The sequence below is a fragment of the Rhinolophus ferrumequinum genome, chromosome 11 (genome assembly GCF_004115265.2).
Source record: "Rhinolophus ferrumequinum isolate MPI-CBG mRhiFer1 chromosome 11, mRhiFer1_v1.p, whole genome shotgun sequence".
NCBI lineage: Eukaryota > Metazoa > Chordata > Mammalia > Chiroptera > Rhinolophidae > Rhinolophus > Rhinolophus ferrumequinum.
In genome coordinates this window covers 21,801,694-21,820,758 of record NC_046294.1, presented here as the reverse complement: position 1 = coordinate 21,820,758, position 19,065 = coordinate 21,801,694, and the positions used below count along the sequence as shown (strand labels likewise).

Sequence of the window (19,065 nt, the reverse complement as noted above, 5' to 3'; positions counted from 1 at the left end):
TAACTTTTGAAGATGGAGATATAGCCTTGCTTTTATTAAGGTTTAAAGTTATTTCTAAACTGCTGAAAGAAAAAGTCAGATTCTTTTAATTTCTTCCACACGGAGGTTACTACACAGTCCGATTTTTGGGGAGGCATTTGCTGCCACCTTTTAGAGTGGAAGTTACTCTCATATTGCAATCACACATGTGTTACAGAAATTATATATGTAAGAAGCCAGTGACTTAGAAGTTGACATTTAATCTTTTCAACTTCATTTTGTCACATATACTGACCTTGAGGATTTTCAGTAGTTACATCCAATTTCGATCTCTCTCTTTCTCACATACCATTATTGTTCTATTTTGTGCTTCAGGCTAAATGATTAATTTCCGTTAAAGCTGCCCGTTTTACCAACTATTCAGTTTAAAATAGTTTGGAAATTGAAATGATCTTCTGTGATTTTATGATTAACTCTTAAATAAGTCTGTGTTTTTCATTCTCTCATTTCATTCCTAAAATACTTAGGATCTGGTTTCCCAGATGATCCTACCAGTTTCTATATTACTACTTGAACAGCTTTTTATTCACTACTTTAACCTATTTTCTTATATCTAAATCAAAGATTTTGTTTCTGATTTTGATGTGTAATTTTGTTTCCAGTTCCCCCCCTACTTCCTCCAACCCCTGCCCCACTCTGATAGAAACCGTTGTTTCTCAGTCTAGTTGTGTAGGACACAGCTCGCTGGCCCATGCTGGTATTATAAGCCTTGCGCTTCCTCCCGGCTGAGGCAGTGGGTCACCAGTCGTTGGTCGCCCGCTCAGGGCAGCTCTCGCGGCTGCGGGCCAATCGTGGCAGCACACGGCAGCCTACTCCAACCTCCGGCTGCTCATGGTAGCCCAGCTCCAGGGAGAGCTGTTGTTCACGGTCTTAGCTATAGAGGGCGCAGCTCACTGGCCCATGTGGGAATCGAACCAGTGACCTCGGTGTTAGGAGCACAGCGCTCTAACCACCTTAGCCACCGGGGCCGGCCCTCTAGTTTCCTTTATACTATTCTCATTTCACTTGTAATACTATCTGCCTTTAGCATTTTATTGTTCTTTCCACATATCTTTGAAGAAAGAATTCCTGTCAACTCAACTTACCTTTTCCCCTTCATACTTGTTAATATTTGAACTAAATTCTCCCTTAAGTAGAACACTGTGTGTTTGAATGTTCAGGAGAAATAGATGTTTAATAAAGATCTGTTGAGTAAATGAAATAAAAAGAAAATAAGTGTATAAAGAATGACAAAGACAGACAGGAGGGCCTCAGACCGAATCCTAGAGAACATTCACATTTAATGGATAAACACAGGAAGAAGAACCTGCCAAGAAGACTGTGTCATGATGCCCCAAGTTTGAATTTGATATACTAGCAGACCGGGGAGCCATAGTAGAATTTAAACACACACACACACACACACACACACACACACACAGCAAGTGATTTTGAAAGCTAGAGGTTTAGAAGTATTGAAACAACTGGAGTAAGAAAGACAAGCTAAGAGGCCAAGCAGAAATCCATAAGTGGAGATAGGGACTAGAGTAGTGGAGGAGGAAATAGAAAGCAAAAAGGGCAGGTGAGAGGCTGCAAGTGAAGGGATGACAGCACTTGGTAACAGGTGACTGACGGGATTAGGGAGAAGAAAGAGTCAAAGACCAGCCTGGGAGATATGGAGGCCCACAGAGGCCGAGTGACTTGTTCAGTGTTACACAGTTCTCATTACATTTATTTATCTCTTTTCTTTTTTTCCTTATTGAGTGTATGTTCTGTCAAGAGCTTAGAATCTTGGGCTGGGATTTGGTTTACACTTCTGGACTGATAAATTTTGAGTTGTCAGTTTAGCCAAAGGAATATCACTACTCATACTTGACAACTTCTAAAAAATGTAATTAAAAATGAAACTGGTGACAGCACACAAAACAACACGTTTCTGAAGCTGACATATCATTTTGGTTCCCAAAGCTATTTTGAATTTGAATGTCAGAAATGCATCTTTAATCTTCCATGGGGGTACAAAGAGTCTTTTTCCCAATCTGAAGAATGCATCTAAAATCTGCTGTAGAAAAATACCACAGAGAAAAATACAGAAAACAGCTGGCCCTCTTACCAATTTCAGAGCAGGAAAGAATTTCAGTAGAGCAGAAAAACAGCTTTCTCGTATAAAAGAAAACACAACAACAAGAAATAATCCTTGCCGTGTAGTCTTCTGCAGTTGTTTTCTGCAGAGCATTAGACAGAGACCAGCAGGCTTAACATTGTTTTGATAGCCTTGCTACTGGCAGATTGTCTGCCAGAGGAAGTTGGAAACGAACTGACCAGCTTTATGCTTCCAGGTGGCACTCAAGCCACATTTTCTGCACCGTTGTTATCAGTCATTTAATTCCCTACTGAATATTGAGTGGTGTTTTTAGTTCACAGGCCATTTGCAGTGTCTTTCTGTTTCCTTTTTGTCGTTAGCCACATTCAGAAAAAAGGGCAACTCTGGAAGCACACTTGCAAATGTGAGTTTAACAGTAAAGTGCGCAACTGAAAATAACAAGGCAAATTATAAACACACTTTAACTTAAGACATAGACCACTGATGTGTTAACCTCAAGAGAAACTTGTAGAAAGCATCATATGAGAACTTGCTAATATAAAAGCAACTAGGCAATTAAAAAACTCCCCTAATCTGGTATCTTAAGGGAGAGAAAAAGGAGATGGTGTTATTTTAAAGCTCTATTGATGTTTTTTTCTTTTTTCTTTTTTTTTTTTTGGTATTGCTGCAAAGAATAAAAAGAAAAAAGTTCATGGTTTTATATTCATTATAAATTCAATAGCTATCTGTATGTGAATTCTTTATCACAACATAACATCAAATATCACATAGAATACTGAAGGAGAAAAACAGTATTGAATGAAGTGAACTAATTTATAGCACCGTCTTATGGAAGAAACAGCATCAGCAGCATTAACCTGTTCTTTCTCTTTGGGGGAACATCTGCAAACTGTAATTAAGCAATTTTCATTTGTTTCTCTATTTCTTTTGTCATCACTAAATCACTACACTTAGGGAACAAATTGACAAATTATGAAACAGAAAAATGCTGGTTCAGTTGCAAAAGGAAATTTCCTTCCTCAAATTATGATGGATTTTGAGCTGATGGAGACACTTTATTTTAGATATATTAGCATAAATCTTCAGCTGCAGTTGTTACAATTCATATTTATTCTACACATGAATATTTGGTCCATAGATAATCATTTGTTTTCTGAATCTGCTGTAGTTAGGTGTAATGGGATAAGGAAAGAAAATGTATTTAAATATTTACAACATTTTGAATTATAATGATTTAATTGATTTCTGGCCGTGTTTTTTGGTGCATAATATTTTGTTGCAATAAATATCTTTTCTAGTATGTTTTCTCAGTGAAGTAAGGTATTATGGGAAGTTTTAAAATTTGGTTTATGTACAAATAAAAGAATCATATTCTTTGATTCTCTATATTTTTTCAACATATATATTATACAGTATATTTTATATGTACATGTAAATTAGAGAGGTGAACTTTCTTAGGCAAATAAAATTTTGAACTTTTTACAAACCACAAGCAGAGAACTTTATAGTAGCCAAATAAACTTTTAAGATGGTCACTATCAGCCATTAAGTAGCCTATTTAAACAATATTGTGTGTGCACATTTGTTTTGCATGCATTTCTCTTTATTTTTTACTCATTGTTGTTAAGTGTATTATTATACTTGATGGAAAAGAGTAAATTACTCGACTTGAAACTGAGGTGGTCATAAAACTGGGTCCTCTGATTCAGCTGACTGGGCATGTATTCAAATCTGGATGGTTTTAGCAAAATGTTCTTTCAGCCGTAAAACAATAATATTTTCTTTGAAATGGTCAGCTAACCTCAAAGGATGCAAACAGGAAACTTTATCTTGACCAAACTCATATCTTCCTTATATGAAAATCAAACCGCAATCTGTCTAGTATGAGATTTTTAGTGTCCTTTTTCCCCCTACTTGAATTCGTTCCAGATGAGATAGATTTAAGTGACACCAGTTAGCTCATGCTTCTTGCAACGTATTGCTCTGTTAGCACAGGCAGGAATCATTGCACCGTCTTCATGTGTTTCCTGGGTTTAGCCTGCCTTTGTATTAGATTTTATAGTGTATGGATTGCTTATTAGAAAAAACGGATTGTGAATCGAGTACCATTTTCTTTTCCCCCCATTTTCTATAAGTTATGTTCTGTTTGACTGGTAGCCAGTCATCTCATTTTTGAGTATTTCGTTTAGTCCCTAATTACAGTGTGAATCCAGTTCTTCTTGCTAATGTTGACGTCATTTCAGTGTTGACTGTGTTGCTGCTATATTTTAGGCACTGAGCTAGAATCTGGAAATACAAGATGAAGGTGACAGGGTCCCCACTCTGATATGGCATTCTTATTTATTTCTGTGTGCTGTGTTACAAACGTTTTAGATGTGTGATGGCACAGTAGCAATCTATGTTTATAGACTGTATAGTTAGAGGTTGATGGATAAGGCAATACTAACTACTCTTTACGTAGTGCTGATAAAGCAATATCCAGAATATTGCCTTTGGTTTGGGGGGGTCTCAGTTTTAGATTGAATAAAGCTATTTATGAGTTAAGAAAAGAGCAATAAGAATGATAATAACAGTGGATTTTTTCGATTGATACTTCTTTCTTTTTTTTTTTTAACTTCAAGTTCCCCTACCTCCCCAATGGATATTCTGGAGTGCCCTGAAAAAAATGAGGGAATGTGAAAGACATGTACCATTTAATTTAAGTCTGCTGTTGCATTGCTCTAATGCTGTATGCCAGTGCATCAGTCCTGGATTATTACAGTTTTGTGAGGAAGAGGTTATTCTACCTCATAAAGTGTGAAGACTCCTTAGCAGCCTTTATTTGTAAAGGAGATGGAAAAATTTTACTCCCTCTAACTTTCTTCAACCTATGTGAATAAAAGAGGTTGTCTCAAGGAATGCATCTTTGTGCAGGCAGGCAGACGGTCATGATTTCGGGGCGAAGGGATGTTTTTTCGGTTGATGCAATTTAGTTTTATGAAGAGGTTAGTATATTGCCCTTATATTTTTCATTTTGCTGTGGGCAGGGCCAGTGTAATGGAAAGGGTACTATTCTAGCTTAGGATTCAGAAGAAGTTCAGGCATTTATTAATTCAGTGGCAGGCTTGCCACTTATTCTCTCTGAATCTGTAAATCAAGGATAATTCTGCCTGCTCCGTATGTCTTATACGGTTGTGGTGAGGCTCAGATGAAATATACATGAAGGTGCTTGGTAACTTTTAAAGATTTACTCAAGTGTAAAGTTTTATGATTATGGGGACTGTTTATGATTTAAAAGAGGGACATCAAGGTTAAATATTAAAGAAATCTTGAATCTACAACATAAAAATGTAAAATACTATCTACAATGTTAGTTGTCCACGCAATATTCTGTGAAGTAACCAAAACCAACTGTAGTGTCTACGTATAGTGTATATTGTGTAGTGTGATGACGCAGTTCAGTGAATAATCCTACACTGGCCTCTGGTGGATGGACTAAAGAGTATGTCGACATGACCTTCAGGCAAAAGTATTTACATGTGTTGGCAGAGACAAGGTATCAGATAGTTTTTTTGTTTGTTTGTTTTTTATTCTCAATTTTCAGTCTCTACTCCATGGAATCTTTACTTGGGACTCTTACCTTTAGTATATGTAAAGATCACCTGGGAGATACTTATTAAAATGCAGATTCCTGGGGATCAAGCCCCAAATTCTGATTTTTTAGTTCTAGTGTGCAGCCCAGGAATCTTGACTCAGACCAGCTTTGAGAAATACACCCTAAATGAGATCAAGGAGGTGTATGGGGAAGACATGTGAATTCCTCAAAATTCTGTGCTTTTGCATACGTATATTGCATGTTTTTCTAGGAAAGAGAACCATAGCTTTCATGAAATTCTTCATTGTTTCCACCCAAAGGGTAACAACAATTATTTCAGTTTAAAAATAACTTTTCATTTAATGTCACCATTTTATGTTATTTAAAAGGCACTTTGACAGTGAAAAAAGTATGATGGGTTACAGGAATAATTTTACTTTACAGAACCTGAATTATAATAAGGGCTCAACCTAAAGTTTCATTCATTTATATATTCAGCAAATTTATTATAATTATTTTATGAAAGTGGGATTATACCATACATATTCTTTTTATAACTTGCTTTAGCATATAACATATTTTGAACATCTTTTCATGTCAATAAACATGGTTATTTAACAATATTCTTAATGATGGTATTATATTTAATTGTGTGGATATGCCTTTTTTTAAAACCACCCTCTTTTTGTTAGATGCTTATTTCCAGTTTTTGGCTACTATAACTTATGCTGTATCACACACCCTCATTCATTCCATAACTGTTTATTGAGCACCTACTATATGCCAAGTACTGCTCATATAAGTGAACAAAAGAGACAAAGATCGTTACCTCCAGGGAATTTGTATCCTAGAAGGGGATGACAGAGAATAAACAATAAACATAATAAATAAGAGAGGTATCTTTGTTGGAAGATAGTAATTTCTCTGGGAAAGAAAAAAAGTGCAGAGCAGAGTATAGGGGATCCTGAGTGCAGGTAGGGGATGTATAAGGTTATACCGTGTTTCCCCGAAAATCAGACCTAGCCGGACCATTAGCTCTAATGCGTCTTTTGGAGCAAAAATTAATATAAGACCTGGTATTACATTACATTATATTATATTATACCCGTTCTTATAGTAAAATAAGACCCAGCATATTATATTATAATATTTATTATATAAGACCCGGTCTTATTTTACTATAAGACCGGGTCTTATATTAATTTTTTGCTCCAAAAGATGCATTAGAGCTGGTTGTCCGGCTGGATCTCATTTTCAGGGAAACACAGGTAATTTTATGTAGAGTGATCCAGGTGACCTTGAGAAGGTAAAATTTGAATGAGGATTGGAAGGAAGTGAGGGAGTTAAGCCTGTGGTACTCTAGGGAAAAGCATTTGAGGCCAAAGGAACAATCAGTGCAGAGACCTGCCGATAGCAGCAGCCTAGTTGAGGAATAGTGAGGAGGCGAGTGACCAGAGTGGTGTGAGCAAGGGTGAGAAGAATGAGAGCTGAAGTCAGAGGGTATGGACGTGGGGGCACCAGGCATGGATAGCCTTGTAGGTCCTTGTACTGTCTTTGGCCTTGTTTATTCATTCATTCATTCATTCATTCATTCATTCATTCATTCATTCAATCTAGTAGCTACATCTTTGCACCCTTCTTATTTATGGCCTTTGGGTAAATTTTTTACACATGGAAATGCTGGTTCAAAGATAAGTAAACATTTTCAAGGGCATAGATTAGACATTTTTGGCTTTCTAGTGAAATCTTTGCCCACATACTTAATTATTTCTTTTGGACAAATTCTTAGGCCTGGAAATGCTGGCGGAAAGACATGTAAAATGTCTTTTCAGTGACTAAAAGTTTTAAGGAAATGGATTGTTTCTCATAGGCAGAGGTCACGTCTTACAGCTTTCCTAACGCCTCTGCTAGTCTTCTAGCCGCGCGTGGTGTTAAGCACATGGTGAGCTCACTGGTTGGAGGGTTGAGTATCAATGTACGTGTCAGTCTTAATTGTTACATGTCCTTTGGAGGGGAGGATGGACATTCTCACTTTCAGGAGCTGTAAGTTCTGGCAGAGAGGTACCTTTCTCCTTAGTGTGAAGACGTAGACAACGCACAATTAAGAAAGGTAATTTTAGATGGTTTCGGATAAATTTGAAGAAAACAGGACCATGTAGAGTGGCGTGATTCTAAGGCTGTGACCATACTGAGGGGATAAGATGATCAGAGAGTTGTGGCTTTAATTAATACACGCCTTTCTCCCATTGTTTGGGTGTGGAAGGAAGCTGGAACTCCAATTGTCCTTTATTTTGATTTCATAATGCTATGGCACTGTGTGGAATATTAGAACCAAGGGGATACAGAATGTGGAAACAATCCGAATATTCATTCTCTGGTGAATGGAGAAACAAAAGGTGGTCTGTCCATATAATGGAATAGTTCCTCACAAAAAAGTGAAGCACAAATACATGCTACAACATAGAGGAACCTCAGTGATGTTATGCTCAGTAAAAAAGGCAAGCATAAAAGACCACATATGTAGCATATGAGTCCATTTACATGGAATGTCTAGAAAAGTGAAATCTATAGCTATAAAAAGTAGATTAGTGGCTTTGCCCGTGGCTGGAGGTAGGAACGGGGAGTGACGGCACACGAGCACCAGGGACCTTTTGGGAGTGCTGGGGATGATCTAAAAATTTAATCGCGATGGTCTTACAACTCTGTATATTTACTAATAACCATATACTTGTACACTTAACATGTGTGGATTTTGTAAATTACACATCAGTAAAACTGTGGAGTGGCAGAAGTACTGTTCATAGATCCTTAGGTCGTTACCCCGAGTTCTTTACTGGAGGAACATAAGGCCTTAGGACTTTGGATTTGGCTCAAGAACCAAGAGGGTCCTGCTTATCGTAAATACTTCCTATTGAGAAAATAAATCATTTGTGCATAGACTTAAAAGTTGTAAGTAGCTAGGACTGTGATACAAAAAGAAACTTTTTGGATGTAACACGATCTTACCTTATGTAGACAGTGTCACCTTATGTCAACAGCTGTCACTCTGTTAGGGATTCTGGGACTCAGACATGCTGCATCTGCTCCCACTCTGGGCCACCGCCCTTCTGAACCTTGACTGAATCCGTGGGGAAGGAGCTTATCCTGTGAGGTGATACGTGTGGCTTCTTTGCAGCAAACTGTAATTCATTTGACAGGTTGAGAACACGCTGTATTACATACTTCCAGCATCACAGAGATTATTAAGGGAAAAAAAAAGTTACCTAGGGCATGCTAAATTAAACTAAAAGAATTGGACAGATTACAGTAGAAAGATAGGGTTAATATTCTGAGATATCTAGAGAAAGGGAACATAACCACTTGGAGATAATGTCTTCATTTCTGTTTTCGAAACACAAGAACTCACTTTGTGAGCTCTTTTTATCTTAAATCCATTGCTGAGGCTCCCTGTACTTTCTACCGCAATTACTACAATAGCTCTGTACTTTCTACCTCCAGTATCTGAACCACGCTGCTCCATTCTATCCATTTCATCTTAGAGCACAGCTGACTATGACTCCCAAGGGCCTGGATAAAGTACAGTTTTCTTCAGGTCCTTCAAATATCACCCCTTCCCACCTCACTAAGTGGACTCCCATTTTACTCCCATTTTCCCGGAATACAGGCTCGGTGCTTTCCCACCTCAGGACTTTGCTCACGCAATTTTCCCTTCCTGGGAGAACTCACGATGTTCACCTGTTGAAACTGTAGCTGTGTTTTAAAGCCCAGTGAGACGCCCCATTCCTGTGTGAAGCCTTTGATTTTACCGGTCTCTAACTTTGTACCTCTCTTGTATCATCTGCCATAGTTGTGTTCTGTTTTGGTGGTTTGCATACCAGGCTGCACCTCTTAGTTTGTAAATTCTGTGAGGGCAGGACTGGGTCTTACCCATCTTTGTCACCTTGATATAGTTGATGCCCAGAATATAAGTTTTGGATCGAATGAATTGCAGAAGTCATCAACCACTCAGATTTTTTTCCCTGAAAGTCAACTTTCAGCAACTTCACACTCTCTTCACATTTTTTCCTCTGTGAGTACCTAACACTGGACTTTTAAAAAAATTTCAAGTTACTGCTCCTGTGTCCCTCATCTTGGGCTTTTGACATGTGTCTTTCCAGGTCAGTGTTGTGCATTTGTGTCTCGGCAGCTTGAGAGCTAGGGCTGTGAATAATGAGTCAATTATCATCCAGCCTCAGGGAAAGCACAATTATTCCCCACTGGCCAGTCTGAGATAATCCTCTCCTCCCTGTGCTCTTTCAGTGAAGAACATAAAACAGTTGGAATTCAGAGCACTGCAAAAGGAATTTAGACAAAACATTTGTCTGCTGAGTTTAGTTTCTTTGGATTTATTCTGATTTATGATTGATTGGTTTTTAAATTGCTTATTTAATCCTAACGACTATCGCTCCGGGGGAGGTAGCATGTGATCAAGAAACGGTTGAGTGAAGTAGTTTGGCCGGACAAATCCAGCGCAATTATGGTCCAGAGAAACATTGCTGTAGGCTGGGAGTGTAATGTGAAAATCACCCCCTGATTTTCCAAGTACCCAACCTTGTTATAAGCATGATTGCTTAGCCCCGATTCTCTTTGCAAAAGGCTTTTTTGCAACTGCCCAGTGTTGCACAGAATTTCGCCCCCATGAATTTTTCATTTCTTCTAGCCACAGCCTCAGTATCCCTTTGCAATGGAGAACACGCTCTTGGTTTATATTGTATTGACCGTGGTGCAGAAGAGCAGACCCTCGGAGGCTGCTGATAGGGCTTGGTCGGGAATTCCGATGGTGGTGGAGTTGATCCGTGAGAACTCGCCCTCGAGTGTGCGGAGGCTTCTCGGCCCCTGGACACTAGGCTGGCTTTTGTGTGGATGAATTTGAAGTTTTGAAAAGTTTATTTCAAAATAGACTTCAACAAAGTGATCATTTTCATGTGGAAGCTGTATAATCAGTACGTGATTAGTATCTAATATATCATGGCATCAGTGGTTTCAATCTTTTCAAGGATTGTAACCTTTTTCTTTGGCCTGAAATTAGACACTGTAGCTATAGTTGGTGGTCTGGTAAGGGTGATCTGTTGGAAGCTTGTCTGTTTGGTATCAAAAGAAAATTGAAATTCCATTGCTTCCGAATAATGAAACCTTTAAAAACCGTTAGAAAAAAACCCCTTTGTTTCATCTGTATTGAAGGTTTGACTCAGAAATGCCCAGAGAAACGTTCTTTCAGGTCTCAATCACCTACTTGTGTTCAGAAATATTGTTGGTAGAGTTCTCAGAGGTACTATGTGTGACACTTACTTCAAAGCAGGAGACATTAGGGATAAGACGAAAGAGTGGAAAAGGATTCTGATGAAAGACAGAAACAGAAGATGAGAGGTACGCTTGGTAGCACGTTTGGATTGTCACCAGGATAACTCGGGGAAGCAGCATGTGGCTCTCTCCTCAGCCTTTAGGCCACTTCAGATTCTGCGCTGTGCCAATATCTGCCATTTTGACAAGATCATATTGAAAAATAACTTCTTTCCTATCTCACTCTGCCAGGACATTTATTATTTGCTGGTCTTTTTTTTTTTTTTTTTCAATGATAAAAGCCTTATACGAAGCACTTCAGGGTCTTTGGAGTGATATAGTATATGAGGGGTGATCAAAAAATACGGTGAACGTTTAGATTAAAAAAATGTATTACAGTAAAAGACACATTACCATTAAGCCTCCTCAAGATACTCTTCCTCGCTTTGAACACACTTATCCCATCGTTCTTGCCACTTTCTGAAGCAGTTCTGGAAGTCCTCTTTCATGAGTGTCTTTAGTTGTGCTGTCGTGGCTGCCTCCATGTCCTGAATCGATTCAAAACGTAACATTTCATGGTCATTTTGATTTTGGGGAAGAGCCAGATATCGCATGGTGCCAGATCCCATGAATAAAGTAGATGTTGGCACACTGTAATGCTTTTATTTGACAGAAATTGCCAGGTACCAGGAGCGACGTGGGACACGTAAGCGTTGTCATGTTGGAGGATGAAGTAAAGACACTCACGAAGGAGGACTTCCAGAACTGCTTCAGAAAGTGGCAAGAACGGTGGGCTAACTGTGTTTGAAGTGAAGGGGAGTATTTTGAGGGGGATTAATGGCAGTGTGTCTTTTCCTGTAATAATTTTTTATTTAAGCATTCACCGTCTCTTTTGATCACACCTCGTATTCATGTGAAACCACTTGTGAGGTTTAGGAAGGAGCCTTAAACTTTAGGTCCAGTCAGCGTGAGAACAAATTCTTTTCTGTATCTTCTGGTGTTTTCAAAATAAAAGCTTTATGTTTATGAAAGGAAGACATTTTAAAAGAATGAATACTAAGTGTTATTAGATCAGAGGCCCCACCAGCAGTGCAATATCAGCATCAATAGCTGGGACTTCATTGTAATTTGCTCTTTCTTTCCAACGAGTTTCATCTGTTATCTGTCCAATAACCTGGTTGTTTTATTGGAAATGGTAGAGGAGCACATTGTGTGAACATGAGAACAAATAGAACCTGTCCTTATGGAACATCCGTTTGTCCCAGACATCACTGTGCTTTTCAAATATTTAAATCAATAGACTATTACGGTACTGTTGTGCTTGGTACATAGCCTTTTGTTGGTAAAACTAGGTTTAGGTTGTGCTAGACTTAAAGGATAAGCGGGAGAACTGAAACAATTCCACCTCTTATTAGAACAGTGCACGGAGGAATGGCAGGTAGCCCCAGGAAGCCTTGCTTCTACTTTTGATGAAGTTTGCGGAACTCTTTCACCCCCAGGTAAATTTTCCTGTTTCCAAGCATTTTCAGGCCTATCTTGCTCCATCCTGCTACCACTGCTTATCTTTGCCCTAGGAGTGATTTAGGACATCTTTGTGGCTCTAAAAGAGGAAGAAATCAGGGAAGATAAGTCCTAAGACTATTTCTTACTCACTTATCTGATCTTTTATAATGCCGGTTACTGCAGCGATATTCTTAGCAACCCTCCCCTCCCCTTGTTACCTTACTCACTCACCTCTTCTCCACCCATCAGAGTGTCTAGGGATTTGTTGAGGCCAAAGGCAGAGGTCACCTCTCCCAGTAGTAGCTAGTTAGGAGTCATGGGTGCTGGTGTAGGAGGCAGTAGAGAGAGCTGTCCTGAGCTTGTGTTATTTATTAATATAACCCTTTTAAAGAGAAAGTGATGTAAGAGACTGTTAGCATGAGAACTGCTATCTTCAGGTCAGGGTTAACAGCCCCTAGCCTGAAACAACATAATTATAAAATTCCAGGATGTGGGCAGTTGCAGCATGGCGACTAGAAGTCCTGTAGCTTATCTTATACTCCTGGTCTCCTTGTCCTGCAGTAAATCTTATACTCTTTGAAGCTATGCAAGTCCTGTAGCTTATCTTATACTCCTGGTCTCCTTGTCCTGTAGTAAATCTTATACTCTTTGAAACTATGTAAGTCCTGTAAGTTTATCTTGTACTCTCAGAAGCTATGGAAGGCCTTGAAAATGCTATATAACCCCTTGGCTTTAAGTGTTTGGGGTCCTTGTTAAAAACCCGCTGCGTCGGGCAGAGACGGGGACCCCAGCCGGCTGGTAATAAACCTCGCTGTGTGACTTGCATTATTGTGCGGGTTCTCTGTCTGTCTGAGGGGGACAATTCCGGATCTTAACAGTGATAAGCTCAATATTTGTGTTTTCCCTCTTTGGCTAATTGAGTGAATAATAATGTATTATAGATTCGGTTATCTCACCTCTGTTCCCCAACGGTATTTCTGTGTTAATGTCCTTTAGACATCCCATACGTTTTTATTCTACCAGTGACGGGTAGAATATTCAGAATATTCAGGTATTCAGAAGCAAGCGAAGGATTCTGACTGGACTTGCACCAGGTTGTGATCATGAGAACAAGAATCTCACCAACTTTGACGCCATGCCACTAGACGCTCACGAGCAAACGTGGGCCACCTTGTTGGCCTGGACGGTCTCCCAACTCCTTCAGTTAGGTACTTGCTGAGGAGCTCCCAAATTAAACAGTCCCCGTGCCTCTGGAGCCTTTTCATGGTAGAGTACTGTAAGGGGATGAAATAGTGTTCCCCAACCTGACAGTACCTTGATTTCTGCCACTTGGCCTCCTTGGAATCCTTTCTCACTCTCCTGGTGACCGTTGATATACGTTCCTGTATTTGCTATTGTCAGTTGCAGAAACGAAGTTCTAGTTTTGGAATGTACTATGCACTTTTGTTCTTTTTGTGCTTTTGCAAACTTTTCTTCTGTGTCTCTTTCTGGGATTTTTTTTTCTCTCTTTTTTCCCTCTTCATTCTTCTGTTCTCTAAGGACCATTTCCCTTCACTTACTATGCTATTCAAAGTGGCACAGCACAGTATTTAGGATCTATGGGTTCTTAGAAGACCTGTGTTCAAATCCCCACTCTGCTGTTTACCAGCTGTATTACCTTGCACAAATTAGTTAATGTCATGTGGCCTTGGTTCCCTTGTGGGGAACCGAGTACCAACAGTACTTTCCTCTAGTATTGTCTGACACTCAATAAACGTTCATCTTTTTTGTATTTTTAATATTACTACTAATATTTAAAATAATTTTATGAGTTAAACCATTACCCCAGTGTAACTGACTACCAGATATTTACCTGTAGTTGTGATCTCTCTTGCACATTTTAGTTTACGTTTGCAGTTGACTCCCGGATATCTGCCTTAGTTTCCTCTGGCACCTCAAATGCAACATGGCCAAAACTTAATTCATTATCTCTTATCATAATAGCATAGTTTTCTTAGTCTCCTAATTTAGGATTAATCTTAGACTCTTTCCTTAGCCTAAGGAGATAATCATGAATGTGCACGATTTAATACAAAATATTTGTTGTGTATAACTTTAAATAGTTAAGAATAAGAGATTGGTTAAATAAACTATGTTACATTTATGCAGTGGGATTCTCTATAACCATTAAAATTACAGAAGAATATTCAATCATATGGAAAGAAATATTACTGTCAAGCTGAATTATAATACAATATGTAGAGTAAAATTTCATTTGATTTTTATAAGTACATAGATGCCTAGATAAAAAATGAGAAAAATAGCCACTGAAAAAATTTTGTTGCAGCTTTTCTGTCTTGTAGGACTATAAGTAACTTGCAAATTTTAATTACTTTCTCTTACAAATTTAAAAAAAACATCCACATAAGGAAAAATACCCCTCAAATTTAGAAAAAAATGAGATAGGAGATGTCACAGACTCTTGCAAATATTACATTTTATGACCTGTCAACAATGGCTGAGAACAGTGCTGGGTACACAGTACACACTTAATAAATATTTTTTGTATGGTAAATGAAATAGTGTTATCTTTCTTGCATGTTTAGAAATAACTTTGTAAAGTTACGTATGCTTAATGCCTCAAGCATTCAGATTTCTTTGAAAACTGTATTTTTGTTTGGAAGGAAGATTCTCAATAAACATAAAATAAACTAGACTGGGTGTGGTAGATGTTTTCTAATATTATTCAACTTATCATTTCAGAGGCTAATGTGACCAAAAGAGGAGCATTTGAAACTAATTCCTCAGAAAACATATTTACTTCAATGCAATTTACTCATGAAAATGAACCAAATGGTCATTGTCTTAGAAAAAAAGCCATCTTTCTTCTTAACTCATCACAAAGTTCAGAAGAGGAGCAGGTAATAATACCATGGCATACTTACAGAAACAGGCTGGGGGAAAACAATTCTTCATGAATTAAAAAAAAAAAAAATGAGTCCGTAAGATCATAAGAAACATTGGACAGCTATTGGATCAATAACTCAGACTCCAAATTCTAGAAGGGGTGCCATTGGATGCTTTATTGAAAATCATTATTGCCTTTCATGATTTCAGCAGCTGACCTTTGTGATGGTAACTTGCTCAGACCCAATTTTTGTTAAAAACCTTTTAAGAATCTGCCATCTTCAAGATTCTTCTTGAAATTGTTTATATATTTTAACTTGTCCTCTATTTGGGACAGAAGAATGCCTTTTTAAATTTTCTGTATAAAATGGGAGTTTTTTTTCCCGTTCTGGATTCACCCCTTGTGAACTTAAAGTAGAAGCTGTTATGTTGTTTTTTCCCAAGATTTGATCAGTAAGTGTTGTATGCGCTTTCCCTAATCTTCAAGACTTAATAGACTACAGTCATATTTTCCTTAGCTGTGCTTTTTAACTGTCAAGAAATCCAAGTGGACGCTGTTCTGCTTTTCAAGCCATTTGAGTTTCTGGTTTCCACTGGTCTTCCCTGTGATATTGTGGACAGAACTGTATTTGGGATTGTGGTTTTCATACAAGGGAACAAAAATCTCTGCATTAGAAATGTGTATATATACTGTGGTTCCCTGAAAGTAAGACTAGGTCTTATATTAATTTTTGCTCCAAAAGATGCATTAGGACTTATGTTCAGGGGATGTCATCCTGAAAAATCATGCTAGGGCTTATTTTCCAGGTTAGATCTTATTTTGGGGATCGTATATATATATACATATATATATATATATATATATATATATATGTATATATATATAGAGAGAGAGAGAGAGAGCGAGAGAGAGAGAGAGAGGGGGAGAGAGAGAGAGAGAGAGAGAGAGAGAGAGAGAGAGAGAGAGAGAGGGATGATTGTGGGACAAGAACCTTTTTCCCTAGAGGATTTATTGTCTACTGGCAATCTTTTGCAACTGGAATTATAGGTATTATCTATTGAGTCTTGGTCCAGCATATGAGAGACAAAAAATTGTTCAATGGCATTGTTTCCTAATAACTTGAAAGAGTTGTATTAGCGTTCTCAGATTAGTTATTCAAAGGTTCATTGGAATGAGATAATGAGGTGGGGAGTTTCTATTTTACATATGAAAAAAACTGAGGTTAAATAATTGACTTAGGTTCCTCTAGGGATTAATCTAGAGAACTGGAGTCCCGACCTCTGTTCTGATTTAGTGACTCTGGTTCATCATGCATAGCTACTTAAAAAAACACACACACAAAAAAAAAAACTGGAGGGTTTTATCATCTCAAGGATTACAAGATCAGCTCCTTTATTTTCCGTTATTTCTTTTTCTCATCAATATGTCCTCACTGTTTTTTTCAGATAGTGTTGGACGAAGGCCAAAAAGTTGGCAGTTCCTTTCAAGGTGATCTGAATTGGGGAAGAAAAGTGAAGGTAAGGCATGATTCAGTTTTTTTCCATGGCAATCCCCCCTTCCCCCCCCAAAAAAAAACCCCAAAAATATAAAAGCAATAAAACCATAGGACTCACTAGCTGTCTCACAAGTTGGACAATTCAGCAGATTTTGTCCTTGTACTTTTCTTTTAAGTTGGTGTTTGAATATCTTAAACTATCCATGGTTGGCTTTTTTCCAACCATGTTCCAACCAACTTTTATCCATTTCCAAAAATGGATAGTTTTTTCCAACCACCTATCCATTCTGCGTCTTTTTTCCTTAAAGCTTAATAGATGGAAGGGGTGCTCTGATAGAGAAACATGACTCTAGTCCCCCCTAGCATATGCTGTTAAGACAACTGACAATATAACAGATTCTCACATTTTAGTACTGAAACCAGTGTATGGAAGATAAATTTTTGCTGTCACTTGGATGCCAAGAAATAACTGCAGTCATGTACTGACAAGCAATGGGAACTACCATTTTTAATTCCTGTGTAAGAGCCATGGTCTGGCAAATAGAGCTGAAGGAAGAAAGACACAGGCTTTCTTTTGAATTCCAATGATGAGGTCTAAGTTTGCAATTTTAAGGTATTTTGTTATGTACATGTTTTAGGTCATAAGCGTAAAAGGCATTTTGACATTATGCCTTTACTAGGTCTCCTTCGAGCTAGTGGTGAAATAATTGTCTTATTCACACCTTTGATATTCACCTGAGATGAATTAGTTCATGTCTAAAATGTTACCATCTTGTTATTCTAAAATGTCTCATTGTCAACTTATAGTGGAAAGCAGTATTCCACGTGGAATCATTTTTCATTGAAATGTTGCTGTTGTGTCTGTAAAGGTCATTTGCTCTGCTTTTTACCTTTGAAGTAATTTTCAGTTTTATTTACTTGAAAGAGAGAACACTTGATTTTTTGCCCTGCTCACCTCTCTTGTGATTTACCAGGGGCAAGATGATTTTGTTTTGAATGAACCTTTCTTTACTACTTTCTTTAGTTTTTTTCTCTCTGGCTCTTCAGAGTGAAAAGCATGTTGTTATGATAATAGCCAGGCCCACCACCATCATTTATTTGAGAAGCAAGAGCAATAAAACAACAACAACAAAAAACAGAGATATTGTTTTGGACTGTCTTGGTGGTGGTGTATATTCTGGGATAGAATCTGGAACAAAGTCCCTTTTCAAAACTCCCCAGATGGTTTTTTCCCTTTCAGTATAGAGATCTTACTATGGTGCTTACAAAATCCAGGCCAACTTCCAAATTGACTGCTTCTTTCAGATGTCTCTGGAAAAGCACAGTGAATAACAAAAACCTTTAGCAAGGACTCAAAAGTTAATGAGAAAATTGGATTCCGTTGCTCACTTGAGTGTCCTGAAAGTGGATTCACTGATTCTTAATTGCATTGTTTTCTATAGGTCTAATATGCATAAAAATGCTGTTAATCCTTTTCTAGGTAGACAATTTTCTAGAACTAGAAGATTTGGATATGGATGAAGAGATTAAGCCCCAAATGAGCAAGGGTATGCCTTCTGTTTCCTCTTTATACTGCTTGACCTCTTTCTAGAAGCTACAAATAAGACTTTAGACAGCTTTTCTTTCTTTTTGGCAATCCTACCTGCTTCTTCCCTGAGACAGGGAAAACTGGTGTCCTGCAATTTCTTTTTCAATTAACAGTGATTTCTGCTGAGAGGTCAAAGCCTGTTGAAGGTTGTAAAGTCTTTTGTCTTAAATGGAATAAAGATCCCTTCCCATCCACCTCCAATTCATGGGTATGATTGATTTTTAGGTAATTGTCTCAAGTAAAGTCATTTCAGTCAAACCTTTATTTGTTAGAAGAACCATGTTATAAATTGAGATTATGTTTGAGTGATACATACTTGTAAAACATCAATTGATCGTAAAAATATCAGAATTGATTATAAAATAAACAAAATAAAATCTAAATCTTTGCTTCCATAAATATTTATTAAATATGTAAACCAAACACTTAAGAGCAAAGATATAGTGTAAGTGTTTCTTCTGGGGCAATTTCCCACATAGACTGGGCTGGGTGAGGCTTAGTTCATTGTTATTTAGTAGATGAGGCCTTTTTCCTTTCTTGGTTAACATTTCTGTATAAGCATAGGCATCCTTTTTTG

General features: G+C 37.9%; 1 protein-coding gene across 4 annotated transcripts in view; it reads left to right on the top strand.

The window, feature by feature from the left end:
• Positions 1-19,065, top strand: part of IFTAP (intraflagellar transport associated protein) — a 59,734-nt gene that overhangs the window by 20,246 nt on the left and 20,423 nt on the right. For all 4 annotated transcript variants that reach the window (XM_033121418.1, XM_033121419.1, XM_033121422.1 and 1 more), the window contains 3 exons: positions 15,261-15,418; positions 16,851-16,922; positions 18,381-18,447. In XM_033121418.1, the coding sequence (XP_032977309.1) occupies positions 15,261-15,418; positions 16,851-16,922; positions 18,381-18,447 (297 nt within the window). The remainder of the gene's footprint in view (positions 1-15,260; positions 15,419-16,850; positions 16,923-18,380; positions 18,448-19,065) is intronic.